The sequence below is a fragment of the Somniosus microcephalus genome, chromosome 6 (assembly GCF_052327205.1).
Source record: "Somniosus microcephalus isolate GS21.2 chromosome 6, FLI_Smic_1.0, whole genome shotgun sequence".
NCBI classification, from domain to species: Eukaryota; Metazoa; Chordata; class Chondrichthyes; order Squaliformes; family Somniosidae; genus Somniosus; species Somniosus microcephalus.
Window position 1 is genome coordinate 158,661,434 of NC_140992.1, and position 16,880 is coordinate 158,678,313.

At 47.4% G+C, this 16,880-nt stretch overlaps 1 protein-coding gene across 3 annotated transcripts in view; it reads right to left on the reverse strand.

Annotated features, from left to right (window-relative positions):
• Nucleotides 1-16,880, reverse strand: part of ccdc102a (coiled-coil domain containing 102A) — a 778,838-nt gene that overhangs the window by 632,676 nt on the left and 129,282 nt on the right. For all 3 annotated transcript variants that reach the window (XM_085990896.1, XM_085990894.1, XM_085990895.1), the window contains exon 3: nucleotides 14,167-14,275. In XM_085990896.1, the coding sequence (XP_085847022.1) occupies nucleotides 14,167-14,275 (109 nt within the window). The remainder of the gene's footprint in view (nucleotides 1-14,166; nucleotides 14,276-16,880) is intronic.

Sequence of the window (16,880 nt, forward strand, 5' to 3'; positions counted from 1 at the left end):
CCAGAGTGCAGGGCAGGGCATGTAAACACACCCAAGAGAGGGACAGGGCGTGTACACACAGGGGTGTGAGGGACAAGGCGTGTAAAGACACCAGAGAGGGGGACAGGGCGTGTAAACACCCCAGAGTGAGGGGCAGGGCATGTAAACACACCAGAGTGCAGGGCAGGGCGTGTAAACACACCCAAGAGAGGGACAGGGCGTGTCAACACACCAGAGTGAGGGACACGGCGTGTTAACGCACCAGAGAGAGGAGCAAGGCGTGTAAACACACCAGAGTGAGGGACAGGGCGTGTAAACACACTAGAGTGAGGAACAGGGCATGTAAACACACCAGAGTGAGACAGGGCGTGTAAACACACCAGAGAGAGGGACAGGGTGTGTAAACACACCAGAGTGAGGGAGAGGGCGTGTAAACACACCAGAGAGGGGGACAGGGTGTGTAAACACCCCAAAGTGAGGGACAGGGCGTGCAGACACCCCAGCGTGAGGGACAGGGCGTGTAAACACACCAGAGAGGGACAGGGCGTGTAAACACACCAGAGTGAGACAGGGCATGTAAACACAGCAGAGTGAGGGACAGGGCGTGTAAACACACCTGAGAGGGGGACAGGGCGTGTAAACACACCAGAGGGGGACAGGGCGCGCAAACACCTGAGAGAGAGGGACAGGGCGTGCAAACACACCAGAGAGTGAGGGACAGGGCGTGTAAACACACCAGACAGTGAGACAGGGCGTGCAAACACACCAGGTTGAGAGACAGGGCATGTAAACACACCAGAGTGAGGGACAAACACACCAGAGTCAGAGACAGGGCGTGTAAACACACCAAAGAGAGGGACAGGGCGTGTAAACACACCAGAGAGTGAGGGACAGGGCGTGTTAACACACCAGAGAGAGACAGGGCATGTAAACACACCAGAGTGAGGGACAGGGGGTGTAAACACATGAAGGTGAGGGACAGGGCGTGTAATCACACCAGAGTGAGACAGGGCATGTAAACACAGCAGATTGAGGGACAGGGCGTGTAAACACACCAGAGAGGGGGAGAGGGCGTGTAAACACACCAGAGGGGGACAGGGCGTGCAAACACCTCAGAGAGAGGGACAGGGCGTGCAAACACACCAGAGAGTGAGGGACAGGGCGTGTTAACACACCAGAGAGAGACAGTGCATGTAAACACACCAGAGTGAGGGACAGGGCGTGTAAACACACCAGAGTGGGGGACGTGGCGTGTAAACACACCAGAGAGAGGGACAGGGCGTGTAAAGACACAAGAGTGCGGGACAGGACGTGTAAAGACACAAGAGTGAGGGACATGGCGTGTAAGCACACAAGCGTGAGGGACAGAGCGTGTAAACACAGCAGAGTGAGGGACAGAGCGTGTAAACACACCAGCGTGAGGGGCAGGGCGTGTAAACACACCCACGAGAGGGACAGGGTGTGTAAACACACCAGAGTGAGGGACAGGGCATGTAGACACAGCAGAGTGAGGGACAAGGCATGTAAACACACCAGAGAGAGGGACAGGGTGTGTAAACACACCGGAGGGGGACAGGGCGTGCAAACACCTCAGAGTGAGGGACAGGGTGTGTAAACACACCAAAGTGAGGGACAGGGCGTGTAAAAACACCAGAGAGGGGGACAGGGCGTGTAAACACAATAGAGGGGGGGACAGGGTAAGTGAGACAGGGCATGTAAGCACACCAGAGTGAGGGGCATGGCATGTAAACACACCCAAGAGAGGGACAGGGCGTGTCAACACACCAGAGTGAGGGACGTGGCATGTAAACACACCAGAGAGAGACAGGGCGTGTAAACCCATGAGAGTGAGGGACAGGGCGTGTAAACACACCAGAGTGAGGGACAGGGGAAACACACCAGAGTCAGGGACAGGGCGTGTAAACACACCAGAGTGAGGGACAGGGCGTGTAAACGCACCAGAGAGGGGGACAGGGCGTGTAAACACACCAGAGAGTGAGGGACAGGGCGTGTAAACACACCAGAGTGAGACAGGGCATGTAAACACACCAGAGAGAGGGACAGGGCATGTAAACACACCAGAGTGAGGGACAGGGTGTGTAAGCACACCAGAGTGAGGGACAGGGCATGTAAACACACCAGAGAGTGAGGGACAGGGCGTGTAAACACACCAGAGAGTGAGGGACAGGGCGTGTAAACACACCAGAGAGAGGGACAGGGCGTGTAAACGCACCAAAGAGTGAGGGACAGGGCGTGTAAACACACCAGAGAGAGGGACAGGGCGTGTAAACGCACCAGAGAGGGGTACAGGGCGTGTAAACACACCAGAGAGAGGGACAGGGCGTGTAAACGCACCAGAGAGGGGGACAGGGCGTGTAAACACACCAGAGAGTGAGGGACAGGGCGTGTAAACACACCAGAGTGAGGCAGGGCGTGTAAACGCACCAGAGAGAGGGACAGGGCGTGCAAATACACCAGAGTGAGAGACAGGGCGTGTAAACACACCAGAGAGAGGGACAGGGCGTGTAAACACACCAGAGAGAGGGACAGGGCGCGTAAACACACCAGAGAGAGGGACAGAGCGTGTAAACACACCAGAGGGGGACAGGGCGTGCAAACACAGCAGAGTGAGGGCCTGTGGTGATTATTCTTTATGTTTAGTAAGAAGTATTGTGATTGGTTGTTTGTTTCCTGCCTTGGGATATATGCTGTAATCTCATTGGTAGTTGATGTCATGTGATTTGTGGTGGCCATCTTAAATTCAGTTCTTTCTAGCCTTTAGTTGGGACTGGGTGTTGAAAGATGCGCTACAGGATTTTTAAGTTAATAAAGCCTAGATTAGAAAGGCAAATCTATTCTTCATTTCAATTTATTAACTTTATGTCAGAATGGAGCGATATCTTCAACCAGAACGATTCAATGCTGACCCCAATTCTGCAGGAGTGGATGATAAATGGAAACACTGGTATTGTACATTTAAAAACTTTTTGGGCGTGTTGGATCAAGAGTCTCTAAATAAGCTGAATATGCTGATCAACTACATTGTTCCGGATGTGTATAAGTATATTTTGGACTGTAAAACTTACGAAGTGGCTATTTCTACATTGGAAAAGATTTTTGTTAAACCAAAGAATGAGGTATTTGCACGTCACCTTCTATCTGCCCGTAGGCAGCAGGTGGGAGAATCTTTGGATACTTATTTACAAGCACTTCAGTGCCTTAGTGTTAACTGTAATTATAAGGCCGTGACGGCTGAAGAATATAAGGAAGAATCGGTACGGGATGCTTTTATTAATGGATTACTGTCTAGATCAAGTAGTCAGCGGTTGTTAGAAAATAAGACTTTGGATCTTAAGAGTGCTTTTGAGCAAGCTTCTACATTGGATGTGGCTCAGAGAAGTTTGGATTCTTATGCTCTTTTTAATTGGCCTGTGACTGTGGTTTCGGCAGTTCCGGATGAAAAGGAATTATGTGGACTTAATAGGAGTGGTTTACTAGATTCTGAAACAGTTTCTACTTCGGCGGCTGTTGCCTCTAGGATTCCGATGTGTTATTTTTGTGAGAACGTCCGGCACCCTCGTCTGAAGTGTCCTGCTCGGGAGGCTGTGTGTAGTAAATGCGGCAAGAGAGGTCATTACGCACGTGTGTGTAAATCATCAGGTTCAATTACCTCCTCTGTGACTATTCAGCCTTTAGATAGGGCGTTTATTGCATCAATTTCTGCTGCATTTGCTCATGGCCTAAACAAAGCTATAGTTACGGCCCAAGTTAATGGGTTGGAAGTGAAGGCCCTTATAGATACGGGCAGTACCGAGAGTTTTATAAGTCTTCAGTTTGCAAAGGAGAAGCATTTGAAAATTTCGCCTGTTTCCTATCAGGTGTGTATGGCTCAGACGACTCTCACTTCACAAGTAGCTGGTTGTTGCCTTGTGAAATTGATTCTTCTAGGTAATACGTATACTGATATACGCCTATCTGTTTTGCCTAATCTCTGTGCGGATATTTTGATTGGTCATGATGTGCTTCAGTTACACGAGTCTCTCAGTCTTTCATTTGGAGGGACTAAGCCACCTTTATCTATTTGTGGATTAACCTCTTTATCCATTTCTCCATTATCACTTTTTTCCAATTTGATGCCGGATTGTAAGCCAATTGCTACCAAGTCAAGAAGGTATAGCAGTCAGGATAGAGAATTTATTAATTCTGAAGTTCAACGTCTCTTATTGGAAGGAATCATTGAACCTAGTTGTTCGCCTTGGCGGGCACAGGTAGTTGTCACGACTAACGAGAGACATAAGAAACGAATGGTGATAGACTATTCCCAAACTATTAATAGGTATACTCAATTAGATGCGTACCCTTTGCCTAAGATTGATGAGCTTATCAATAAAGTATCTCAGTATAAGGTTTTTAGCACTATTGACCTAAAGAGTGCTTATCATCAGATTCCTATTGTTAAGAAGGATCAACCATATACGGCCTTTGAGGCTGGTGGAAAGCTGTATCAGTTTTGCCGAATACCATTTGGTGTTACTAATGGTGTTGCTTGTTTTCAACGGGCAATGGATGCTTTTATAAGTGATAACTCTCTCTCTGACACCTTTTCATACTTAGATGACATCACGGTGTGTGGCAAATCAAGGGTGGAGCATGATTCTAATTTAGAAAGATTTCTTCAAGCTGCGGAAAAAGTTGGTTTAACGTTCAATAAAGAGAAGTGTACCTTTTCGACCACTGAGGTAAATCTACTGGGGTACATTATCTCGGGAAACAAGATTAAACCAGACCCAGAACGTCTGCCACCATTGATTGATTTACCTTGTCCTACTAATTCTAAGGCTTTGCAACGAGTTGTTGGACTGTTTTCTTACTATTCTAATTGGATTGCAAATTTTTCACAGAAGATCCGGCCTCTTATTCGGGTTACGACATATCCTCTATCATGGGAGGCCAGGACGTGTTTTGATAATTTTAAAAAGGATATCCTTGGAGCAGTTGTGCATTCTATTGATGAGCAGGTTCCTTTTGTGATTGAGACGGACGCTTCTGATTTTGCAATTGGGGCTACTCTGAACCAAAATGGAAGACCTGTGGCCTTTTTCTCACGTACCTTGAACAATAGTGAAAAAAGGCATTCTTCAATAGAGAAAGAGGCGTATGCAATAGTAGAAGCACTGCGTAAATGGAGACATTATTTATCAGGGCGACATTTTACGTTGGTAACTGATCAAAAGTCTGTGTCCTTTATGTTTGATGTCAAACATTTTGGAAAGATTAAGAATGATAAAATAATGAGGTGGAGGATTGAGTTGGCATGTTACCATTTTGATATAGTTTATCATCCGGGGAAGGATAATGTTGCTGCTGATGCGCTGTCAAGGGCTTATTGTTCTGTGATTCACGGAGATACGCTTATTAATCTTCACAATGCCTTATGCCATCCTGGGGTTACGAGGATGATACACTTCGTACGCTGTAAGAATTTGCCCTTTTCAGTTGAAGACGTCAAGCGGATGACTTCATCATGTTCTATCTGTGCTCGGTGTAAACCGAATTTCTTTAAGCCTCAACGAGCTCATCTTATAAAGGCTACTTCTCCTTTTGAACGTTTGAGCGTTGATTTTAAGGGGCCTCTTCCTTCAACTACTCAAAACCGATATATATTTACTGTTGTGGATGAGTTTTCATGGTTCCCTTTTGCTTTTCCTTGCGCAGATGTATTAGCTGCTACAGTTATCAAATGTCTGACTCAACTTTTTGTCATCTTTGGGATGCCTGCGTATATCCATTCGGATCAGGGAAGTTCTTTTATGTCTTCCCAGTTGAAGGAATACCTTCAGAGTCGGGGAATTTCTACTAGCAGAACTACCCCGTATAATCCCCAGGGTAATGGACAGTGCGAACGATACAATGGGGTGATCTGGAAGGCAGTTATGTTGGCTTTGACATCCCGGGACCTCAAGAATACACAGTGGGAAATGGTACTGCCTGATGCCCTGCATTCCATTAGATCATTGCTTTCAATGGCTACTAATGTGACCCCCCCATGAAAGGCTCTTTAACTATCCGCGGAGATCTACTACGGGATATTCGGTACCTTCATGGCTTACTATGCAGGGACCTGTGCTGCTTCGACGCCATGTTAGATTGTCAAAATATGATCCTTTAGTGGAGGAGGTGGAGCTGTTGGAGGCAAATTCCCAATATGCTCATATTCGATTCCAAGATGGGAAAGAAAGTACCGTTTCAATTAAAGACTTGGCGCCTTGTGATGGCCAGCCCTCTTCTGAGGATATTAACAATAGTCATGATTCAGATAATGTGGATGCTGTTACAGATACTACAAATATTTCCAATCCAACTGCAGATAATTATACTTCTATTAGTCAGCCCTCGATGGATGTTCATGACCGTCCCAGTTTACCTCCTGATGGGATTTCTAATCCGGAAACCGTTGAAAATCGTGATATGGATAGCCTTCCTGCAGAAGATACTTATGTGTCTCCTGGTGTGGGAGGGCAAGGAATTTCACCAAGGTTAAGAAGGTCGACACGAACAAGATACCCGGTCGACCGATTGAAAATGGACTTTTAAATTGATAGTAATGTTTTAAAATTGTTGAAATATTATATTGTATTGTTTTAGTTGAGAGATACTTAATACTTATGTGCAATGTTACTATTTGTTGTTGCTCACTTAGTATTGTGTCATGTTGAATCGTTTTATTTTGTCTGTGCATAGTTTTAGTTGTAAATAATTAATTATAAATTGTAAAGGTTATTTAGGTTGGAGTATATTTTAAAAGGAGGGGTGAATGTGGTGATTATTCTTTATGTTTAGTAAGAAGTATTGTGATTGGTTGTTTGTTTCCTGCCTTGGGATATATGCTGTAATCTCATTGGTAGTTGATGTCATGTGATTTGTGGTGGCCATCTTAAATTCAGTTCTTTCTAGCCTTTAGTTGGGACTGGGTGTTGAAAGATGTGCTACAGGATTTTTAAGTTAATAAAGCCTAGATTAGAAAGGCAAATCTATTCTTCATTTCAGGGACGTAGCGTGTAAACACAGCAGAGAGTGACAGAGCGTGTAAACACATGAGGGTGAGGGACAGGGCATGTAAGCACACCAGAGTGAGGGACAGGGCGTGTAAACACATGAGAGTGAGAGACAGAGCGTGTAAACACACCAGAGTGAGACAGGGCATGTAAACACAGCAGAGTGAGGGACAGGGCGTGTAAACACACTAAAGAGAGGAGACAGGGCGTGTAAACACACCAGAGTGAGACAGGGCGTGTAAACACACCAGAGAGTGAGGGACAGGGTGTGTACCCGAGAGGGGGACAGAGCGTGTAAACACACCAGAGTGAGGGACAGGGCATGCAAATACCCCAAAGTGAGGGACAGGGCGTGTAAAAACACCAGAGAGTGAGGGACAGGGAGTGTAAACACACCAGAGTGAGGGACAGGGCGTGTAAACACACCAGAGTGAGGGACAGGGCGTGCAAACAATCCAGAGTGAGGAACAGGGTGCAGAGAGAGGGACAGGGCGTGTAAACACACCAGAGTGAGGACAGGGCATGCAAACACACCAGAGGGACAGGGCGTGTAAACACACCAGAGAGGGGGACAGGGCGTGTAAACACACCAGAGGGACAGGGCGTGTAAACACACCAGAGAGGGGGACAGGGCATGCAAACACACCAGAGAGAGACAGGGGGAGTAAACACATGAGAGTGAGGGACAGGGCGTGTAAACACACCAGAGTGAGGGACAGTGCGTGTACACACAGGAGAATGAGGGACAGGGCGTGTAAACACAGTAGAGTGAGACCGGGCGTGTAAACACACCAGAGAGGGGGACAGGGCGTGTAAACGCACCAGAGTGAGGGACAGGGCGTGCAAACACACCCGAGAGGGGGACAGGGCGTGTAAACACACCCGAGAGAGGGACAGGGCGTGTAAACACACAAGAGTGAGGGACAGGGCATGTAAACACGCCAGAGTGAGACAGGGCGTGTAAACACATGAGGGTGTAAGCACACCAGAGTGAGACAGGGCGTGTAAACACACCAGAGAGAGGGACAGGGCGTGTAAACACACCAGAGTGTGAGACAGGGCGTGTAAACACATGAGAGTGAGGGACAGGGCGTGTAAACACATGAGAGTGAGGGACAGGGCGTGTAAACACACCAGAGTGAGACAGGGCGTGTAAACACACCAGAGTGAGACAGGGCATGTAAACATACCAAAGTGAGGGACAGGGCATGTGAACGCACCAGAGACAGTGGCGTGTAAACACAGCAGAGTGAGACAGGGCGTGTAAACACACCAGAGAGAGGAGCAGGGCGTGTAAACACACCAGAGAGAGGGACAGGGTGTGCAAACACACCAGACTGAGGGACAGGCAGAGTGAGACAGGGCGTGTTAACACAGCAGAGTGAGGGACAGAGCGTGTAAACACACCAGAGTGAGGGATGTTGCGTGTAAACACACCAGAGAGTGAGGGACAGGGCGTGTAAACAATCCAGAGTGAGGGACAGGGCATGTAAACACACCAGAGTGAGGGACAGGGCATGTAAACACACCAGAGTGAGGGAGAGGGCGTGTAAACACACCAGAGAGTGAGGGACAGGGCGTGTAAACACACCAGAGTGAGGGACAGGGCGTGTAAACACACCAGAGAGTGATGGACAAGGCGTGCAAACACACCAGAGTGAGAGACAGGGTGTGTAAACACATCAGAGTGAGGGACAGTGTTGTGTATGTACCTTTAAGGGAATAACTGGTCTCAGACTGCAGTACCGGCAGTGACCACCCCTGTATAAAAGGCCCTAGCAGGCTTCTGTAGCTTCAGTTTCCAGGTTGTCTCCATTCAGTAAAGACTTGTAATAATCAACTCCTGCAGTCCGTGTCTCAATTATACACAGACATAATACTGGGGACGAGTAAGAAACGAACTTACCTGCAACTCGGCAGCACCTCAGACGACGTTATTGAAGGTCGAAGCCAGAAGAAAAAAAAAAAAATCCAAAGAAACTCGCGAAACGGGCGTCGACCGTGGGCAACCGCCCTCCAAATCATCGAATTGCAAAGTGCAGGAGAGACTGTCGTGAGCCAGGCTTGTTTCTCCAGTCTGTGGGTTCCCAGCTAATCGGGCTGGTGGCAGGTAGTGCACTGATCCTTCCTGGGCTGCGGCGGGCTAGAGCTCGATCGGGTGGCTCTGCAACGGGGCTAGGCAGCGAGTCAGGAAGCAAAGAGAGAGAGAGGGTGGAGCACACAGGGCGCGGCCGGTGCTTCGAAGCCGGGCAGCGTTCGGACCTAAGAAGAGGGAGGGAAGTGTCCCAGAGGGTCCGCTCCACGACGGGAACGGTTCTTCAATTAACGGAGCAAATATTGAAGCGCGATAGAAAAATAAATATAATCGCCAGCAACAGCGTTGGCAGCAGCGGCAGCGGCGGGAGGCGCCATCTTAACTTGGCGGGGAAGAAGGAAAAGCGCGGGAGGCGCCATTTTGATCCATCGGGGACGAAGGAAAAGCGCGGGAGGCGCCATCTTAGATTTTCAAGATGCCAAAGACTGGCGATATCACTGCCTTCGATAATGCAATAGAAGACTGGACCACGTATGTGGAAAGAGTCGAGGTATATTGCGAGGCAAACGAAATAGCCGATGAGAAAAAGGCATCGGTATTGCTAAATTTAATGGGCGCAAGAACGTACGGCCTATTGAGGGACCTGATTACTCCAGCCAAACCGAAGGCGAAGAGTTTTAACGAAATTGTTGCTATCCTACAGGAACACCTAAATCCTACACCGCTGCTGATAGCAGAAAGATTTAAATTCCACAGGAGAAATCAGCATAAAAATGAGAGCAATGCTGATTACCTTACGGAACTACGCAAGCTATCAAAGCACTGCCAGTTCGAAGCAGGACTGACAGATACCTTACGGGACAAATTTGTCTGTGGACTCCTGAGTGAAGGAACCCAGAAGAGGTTACTCTCAGAGAAAGAGCTGACGCTAGATAAGGCTTTCAGCATGGCAGTATCGTACGAAGCAGCAGCAAGGGGAGCTGCGGAAATACAACAAAAGCCACAGGAATACGGCACCCACGAAATGACACGGGGATTTGCAAAATGTTATCGCTGCGGCAGAACAAACCATGACCAGAAGGACTGCTGGTCCAAGGACAAAATATGCAGGCAATGCGGAAAGATGGGACACATTGCACGAGTTTGCAGGTCTGGGAAGAAGACCAACGACAACAAAAAGGCTACTAAGGAACCGTACAGGAAAGTACAAAAGATGATGGACAGTAGTTCCGAAGACCAGATGAGCGATAGTGAATCCGGGAACAAGAAACTAAGCTGTCTCAAACTTCACAACGTAATCGCAAAAGAGGATCACCGAACCATTTGGGTCACCCTCACGATAGCAGGGTCCCAAGTCAAAATGGAATTGGATACAGGATCAGCTCTAACCGTCATGAATCGACGAGACTACGAGTGGCTATTCTCACACATACCCTTGAGAGAGACATCCATTGTCTTGAGAACGTATACGGGGCAAAAAGTATACCCCAGAGGAAAAATAAGGGTGCCTGTCTAATACAACGGCAAGAAAATACGGAAATTGTATCTCTACATTCTGCAAGATGGTGGACCACCGTTATTGGGATGTGAATGGATCAGAAAGATAAGTTTAAACTGGCACTCCATTCAGGCACTGACGGTGGCTGGTAAAAAGGATGACGACGTCACTCCTGGACGATTGTCAACAATCTTAGCTGACGCCAAAGAGGTATTTCAACAAGAACTGGGCACTCTTAAAGGCGTAACCGCCTCGATAAAAATAGAGGAGAATGCAATTCCCAAGTTTTTCAAAGCAAGACCGGTACCATATGCAATTTGCCCAGCCGTCGAGGCAGAGCTGGAGAATCTAGGCGTGTTATCTAAGGTAGACTGGAGCGAGTGGGCGACACCCATCGTTCCTGTCATGAAGAAAACGTTAAACAATAAGTCTGAGGAGCCAAGGAAGGTTCGCATCTGTGGGGACTTCAAGGTGACGGTGAACCCAGTCCTTCACACAGTACAATATCCTCTTCCAAGGATAGAAGATATCTTCGCCTCACTATCTGGAGGGAAGCGTTTTACAAAAATTGACCTAGCACAAGCATATTTGCAGATGGAGGTTGAAGAATCCTCTAGGAAGTATCTCACGATAAACACTCACAAAGGTCTTTACCAGTATAATCGACTGGTATTCGGAGTAGCATCAGCTCCGGCGATATGGCAAAGAGCGATGGAACAAGTCCTGCAAGGGATTCCGGGGACTCAGTGTTACTTGGACGACATCCTAGTGACAGGTGAAGATGACAGTGAACACCTTGCCAACCTAGGGCAGGTGCTCACTAGACTACGTGAACATGGGCTACGAGCCAATCGCCCCAAGTGCGAGTTTTTTAAGAAACGGATATCGTATTGTGGCCACGTGATTGATGAAGAGGGGTTGCATAAGTCCCCTGACAAAATTGAAGCGGTAGTTAAGGCTCCAGCGCCTGAAAATGTGTCGCAACTGAGGTAATTCCTCGGATTGGTGAATTACTACCATAAGTTTTTGCCGAATTTGTCCACAATTCTGCATCCACTGAACGCCCTACTACAAACGGGGGTAGCATGGAAATGGAGCGATGAATGTAAGCGGGCCTTTCAGAAGAGTAAGGACCTAATCACTTCAAGAGAAGTATTGGCTCACTGCAACCCATCACTACCGATAAGACTGGCGTGTGATGCGTCTTCCTACGGCATTGGGGCGGTACTGTCACATAAATTCCTTGATGGTTCAGAGAGGCCGATAGCTTTTGCGTCACGCTCGTTAACTTCAGCCGAGCGTAACTATGCCCAGATTGACAGAGGCCCTCAGCCTGGTGTGGGGGGTGAAGAAGTTCAATCACTACCTGCACGGTCAGAAATTTACTCTACTAACTGATCATCAACCTCTCGTCTCCATTTTCAACCCTCAGAAGGGCGTACCGATAATGACGGCACAACGGCTACAGAGGTGGTCCCTTTTCCTAGGGGCACACCAATATGACGTCGAGTACAAAGGAACTAAACAGCATGGGAATGCTGATGGATTGTCGCGCCTACCGTTGCCGACGGTGGAAGAAGAACTTGCAGTGGATCCAGTGGAGATATTCCACTCGACTATAGTCGAATGTCTCCCTGTGACGAATGCAAACATAGAAAAGGAAACACGAAATGACCCGACACTCTCCTGGGTCTATGATTTAACGGTGAAGGGATGGCCAGCACATGGCGAACCACTGCTGCCAGCATTCTCGCCGAGAAGAGAACAGCTGTCAGTGTGCAGAGGAACCTTGATGTGTGGATCCAGAGTAGTAATTCCACCCAAATTGAAGGATAGAGTGCTCAATGAGCTTCATGAGGGTCATCTGGGAGGGGTAAAAATGAAGAACTTAGCCAGAGCGTTTGTGTGGTGGCCGGGAATCGATAGAGAAATCGAAGAGATGACCAAGAGCTGTACAGGATGCCAGAAGGTCCAAAACGCCCCACCACAAGCCCCTCTACATCCATGGGAGTGGCCCTCATCTCCATGGCAAAGGGTGCACATTGATTTTGCTCGTCCCTTTATGGACTCGATGTTTTTAATTGCGGTGGATGCACATTCAAAGTGGCCAGAGGTAATAAAAATGTCCTCAACCACCACAGAAAAAACTATCACAGTCTTACGAACCATATTCGCCAGGAATGGGCTGCCTGAACAGATTTGCTCTGACAATGGACCACAGTTTGTGTCTGAGGAGTTCCGGAGGTTCTTAAAGAACAATGGTGTTAAGCATTACACATCCGCCCCATATCATCCAGCCACTAATGGATTGGCCGAGAGGTTTGTTCAAACATTCAAGAAGGCTATCAAGGCAATATGTAATGAAGATATACCCGTACAACACAAGGTGGATAACTTCTTGTTTGCGACACATGCGGTTACCAACCAAACTCCAGCCATGATGTTCTTCAATCGAAGACTACGATGCCGCTTGGATTTGGTTAAGCCAAACGTCAGAAGAGATGTGGAGAACAGGCAGTTTCAGAATATGAATGAAAGGCCGACCAAGAGTTTTAAGATAGGTCAACCAGTTTTGGCCCGGGACAGAGAAATGGCAGCCAGGAACGATCTGTACACAGCAAGGACCTCTAATGTATACCATGGACGTTGGAGAGAGCATTGTAAGACGCCATGCTGACCAGATTCTAGAGTCACTGGAAAACGTCAACTCCACACCACGATCTGATACACCTGGCGATGTAACCGAAGTACCAATTGCATCTACCGCAGAATCGGTGATATTGGAAGCAGACGAACCAAACAACGACATTGATCCCGACTCAACCTTGCCAGAAGAACCTGATATCCCAAAGAGGCATTATCCAGACAGAATCAGAAGCCTCCTCAAAGACTGAACTTATAATTGCTTAACTTCAACCAATGTATCTAGCAACCGTAATTGTAATTGGTTATTATTTAGTTGTTAAATGAATGTTATGTACTGTTTATCTAAAAGGGGAGGAATTGTTGTGTATGTCCCTTTAAGGGAATAACTGGTCTCAGACTGCAGTACCGGCAGTGACCACCCCTGTATAAAAGGCCCTAGCAGGCTTCTGTAGTTTCAGTTTCCAGGTTGTCTCCATTCAGTAAAGACTTGTTATAATCAACTCCTGCAGTCTGTGTCTCAATTATACATGGACATAATAGACAGGGCGTGTAAACACACCAGACTGAGGGACAGGCAGAGTGAGACAGGGCGTGTTAACACACCAGAGTGAGGGACAGAGCGTGTAAACACACCAGAGCGAGGGACAGGGTGTGTAAACACACCAGAGTGAGGGACAGGGCATGTAAACACACCAGAGTGAGACAGGGCATGTAAACACACCAGAGTGAGACAGGGCGTGTAAACACACTAGAGTGACGAATACTGTGTACTAACAAATGAGGTGACGACCTGCAAACCAAATCAACAGCTGAAAATCTGAGCAAGAGGTTGCATACTGAAAGTGGGAGGCTAATTTTGGGAAGATTTGAGCCCTCTGCTCCTGTTAATTCTGAACATGTCGATGAAGTAATGCCCATCTGTATAGACAGCTCCTTACTGCTCTTTATCTTACCTGTTTAACCACCTCTTGCTTGGTTTTGTTGAGCTCTTCATACTTGATTTTCCATTGTGTGACGTCTGCCTCCAGCTTCTCAATGTGCTTACTGAGTGCACTCTTGTCCCTGAGAAAAAACAAAGCACAACTATAAGGAAATTGTACTGACAGCAATCACAATCAATTAAAAATCTATTTGCAGATTAACAATATTCTGATTTGAATCTTGTGAAAAATATTGCTTTCACCTCTCAAATTCCATCAAAATAGTGAAATGAGAAGAGGCTTCCAAACTCGCTGCTTTGGCGTATTTCAGGACTCATTGCTCAGATCACTTATGCTGAGATTGCACATTCCTCTAGCTATCATTCAAGCGCAGATCTGAATCTGCACCGTATTTACCACACAAGGCGGAACCCTCGCCCATATCCTCACAAGTGTCAAATCGTTACTCCCTAAAGATCCTCAATTCCTTATATATTCATAGAATCATAGTGTTACAGCACAGAAGGCCAGTCGGCCCATCATGCCTGTGCAGGCTCTTTGATAGAGCTCTCCAATTGCTCTCACTCGCTGCTCTTTCCCCACAGCCCTGCAAAAAAAATTCCTACAAGTATTTATCCAATTCTCTTTTGAAAGTTACTACTGAATCTGCTTCCACCACCCTTTCAGGCAGCGCAATCCAGATCATAACTCGCCGTGTAAAGAATGTTTCATGTCATCTCTGGTTCTTTTGCCAATCAAACAGGAAGGCAGATTATTATCTGAATGGCAATAGATTGGGAGATGGGGAAGTGCAACGAGACCTGGGTGTCCTTGTGCACCAGTCGCTGAAGGTAAGCATGCAGGTGCAGCAGGCGGTTAAGAAGGCAAATGGTATGCTGGCCTTCGTAGCAAGAGGGTTTGAGTACAGGAACAAGGATGTCTTGCTGCAGCTGTTCAGGGACTTGGTGAGACCACATCTTGAGTATTGTGTGCAGTTTTGGTCGCCTTATCTGAGGAAGGATGTTCTTGCCATGGAGGGAGTTCAGCAAAGATTCACCAGGCTGATACCTGGGATGGCAGGAATGACGTATGAAGAGAGATTGGGTCGATTGGGCTTATACTCACTGGAGTTTAGAAGAATCAGAGGGGATCTCATTGAAACTCATAAAATTCTGACAGGACTGGACAGGATGCAGGAAGGATGTTCCTGATGGTCGGGGAGTCCAGAACCAGGGGTCACAGTCTAAGGATAAGGGGTAAGCCATTTAGGACAGAAATGAGGAGGAATTTCTTCACCCAGAGAGTGGTGAACCTGTGGAATTCTCTTCCACAGAAGGCAGTAGCGGCCAATTCATTAAATATATTCAAGAAGGAGTTGGATATATTTCTTAAGGCTAAAGGGATCAAGGGATATGGGGGGAAAGCAGGGACAGGGTACTGAATTTGGATGATCAGCCATGATCGCATTGAATGGCGGAGCAGGCTCGAGGGGCCGAATGGCCTACTCCTGCTCCTATCTTCTATGTTTCTATCACCTTAAATCTGTGTCCTCTGGTTACTGACCCTTCTGCCACTGGAAGCAGTTTCTCCTTATTTACTCTACCAAAACCCTTCACTATTTTGAACACCTCTATCAAATCTTCTCTTAACCTTCTCTGCTCTAAGGGGTACAATCCCAGCTTCTCCATTTAACTGAACACAATACTCCAGCTGGGGCCTAACCAGTGATTTATAAAGGTTTTGCATAACCTCCTTGCTTTGTACTCTATACCTCGATTAATAAAGCCAAGGGTCCCATATGCTTTTTTTAAACAGCCATCTCAATTTTGTCCTGCCAACTTCAAAGATTTGTGTACATACACCCCCAGGTCTCTCTGTTCCTGCACCAACTTTAAAAATATATTATTTAGTTTATATTGCATCTCCTCATTCTTCCTGCCAAAATGTAGCACTTCACACTTTATAGTGTACTTAATAGTCAGCATCACTGTGGCCTATCCCCACATGTGATCCTACCAGTGTCTTTATTTAATTTTTTTTATTTGTTCATGGGATGTGGGCATCGCTGGCAAGGACAGCATTTATTGCCCATCCTTAATTGCCCTCGAGAAGGTGGTGGTGAGCCGCCTTCTTGAACCACTGCAGTCCGTGTGGTGAAAGTACTCCCACAGTGCTGTTCGGGAGGGAGTTCCAGAATTTTTACCCAGTGACGATGAAGGATCGGCGATATACTTCCAAGTCAGGATGGTGTGTGACTTGGAGGGGAACTTGGAGGTGGTGGTGTTCCCATGCGCCTGCTGCCCTTGTCCTTCTAGGTGGAAAAGTCGCGGGTTTGGGAGGTGCTGCCAAAGAAGCCTTGGTGAGATGGTGTTGAGCTTCTTGAGTGCTGTTGGAGCTGCACTCATCCAGGCAAGTGGAGAGTATTCCATCACACTCCTTACTTGTGCCTTGTAGATGGTGGAAAGCCTTTGGGGAGTCAGAAGGTGAGACACTCGCCGCAAAATACCTAGCCTCTGACCTGCTCTTGTTGCCACAGTATTTATGTGACAGGTCCAGTTAAGTTTCTGGTCAATGGTGACCCCAGGATGTTGATGCTGGGGGATTTGGCAATGGTAATGCCATTGAATGTCAAGGGGCGTTGGTTAGACATTCGCTTGTTGGAGACAGTCATTGCCTGGCATTTGTGTGGCATAAATGCTACCAGCCACTTATCAGCCCAAGCCTGAACGTCGTCCAGGTCTTGTTGC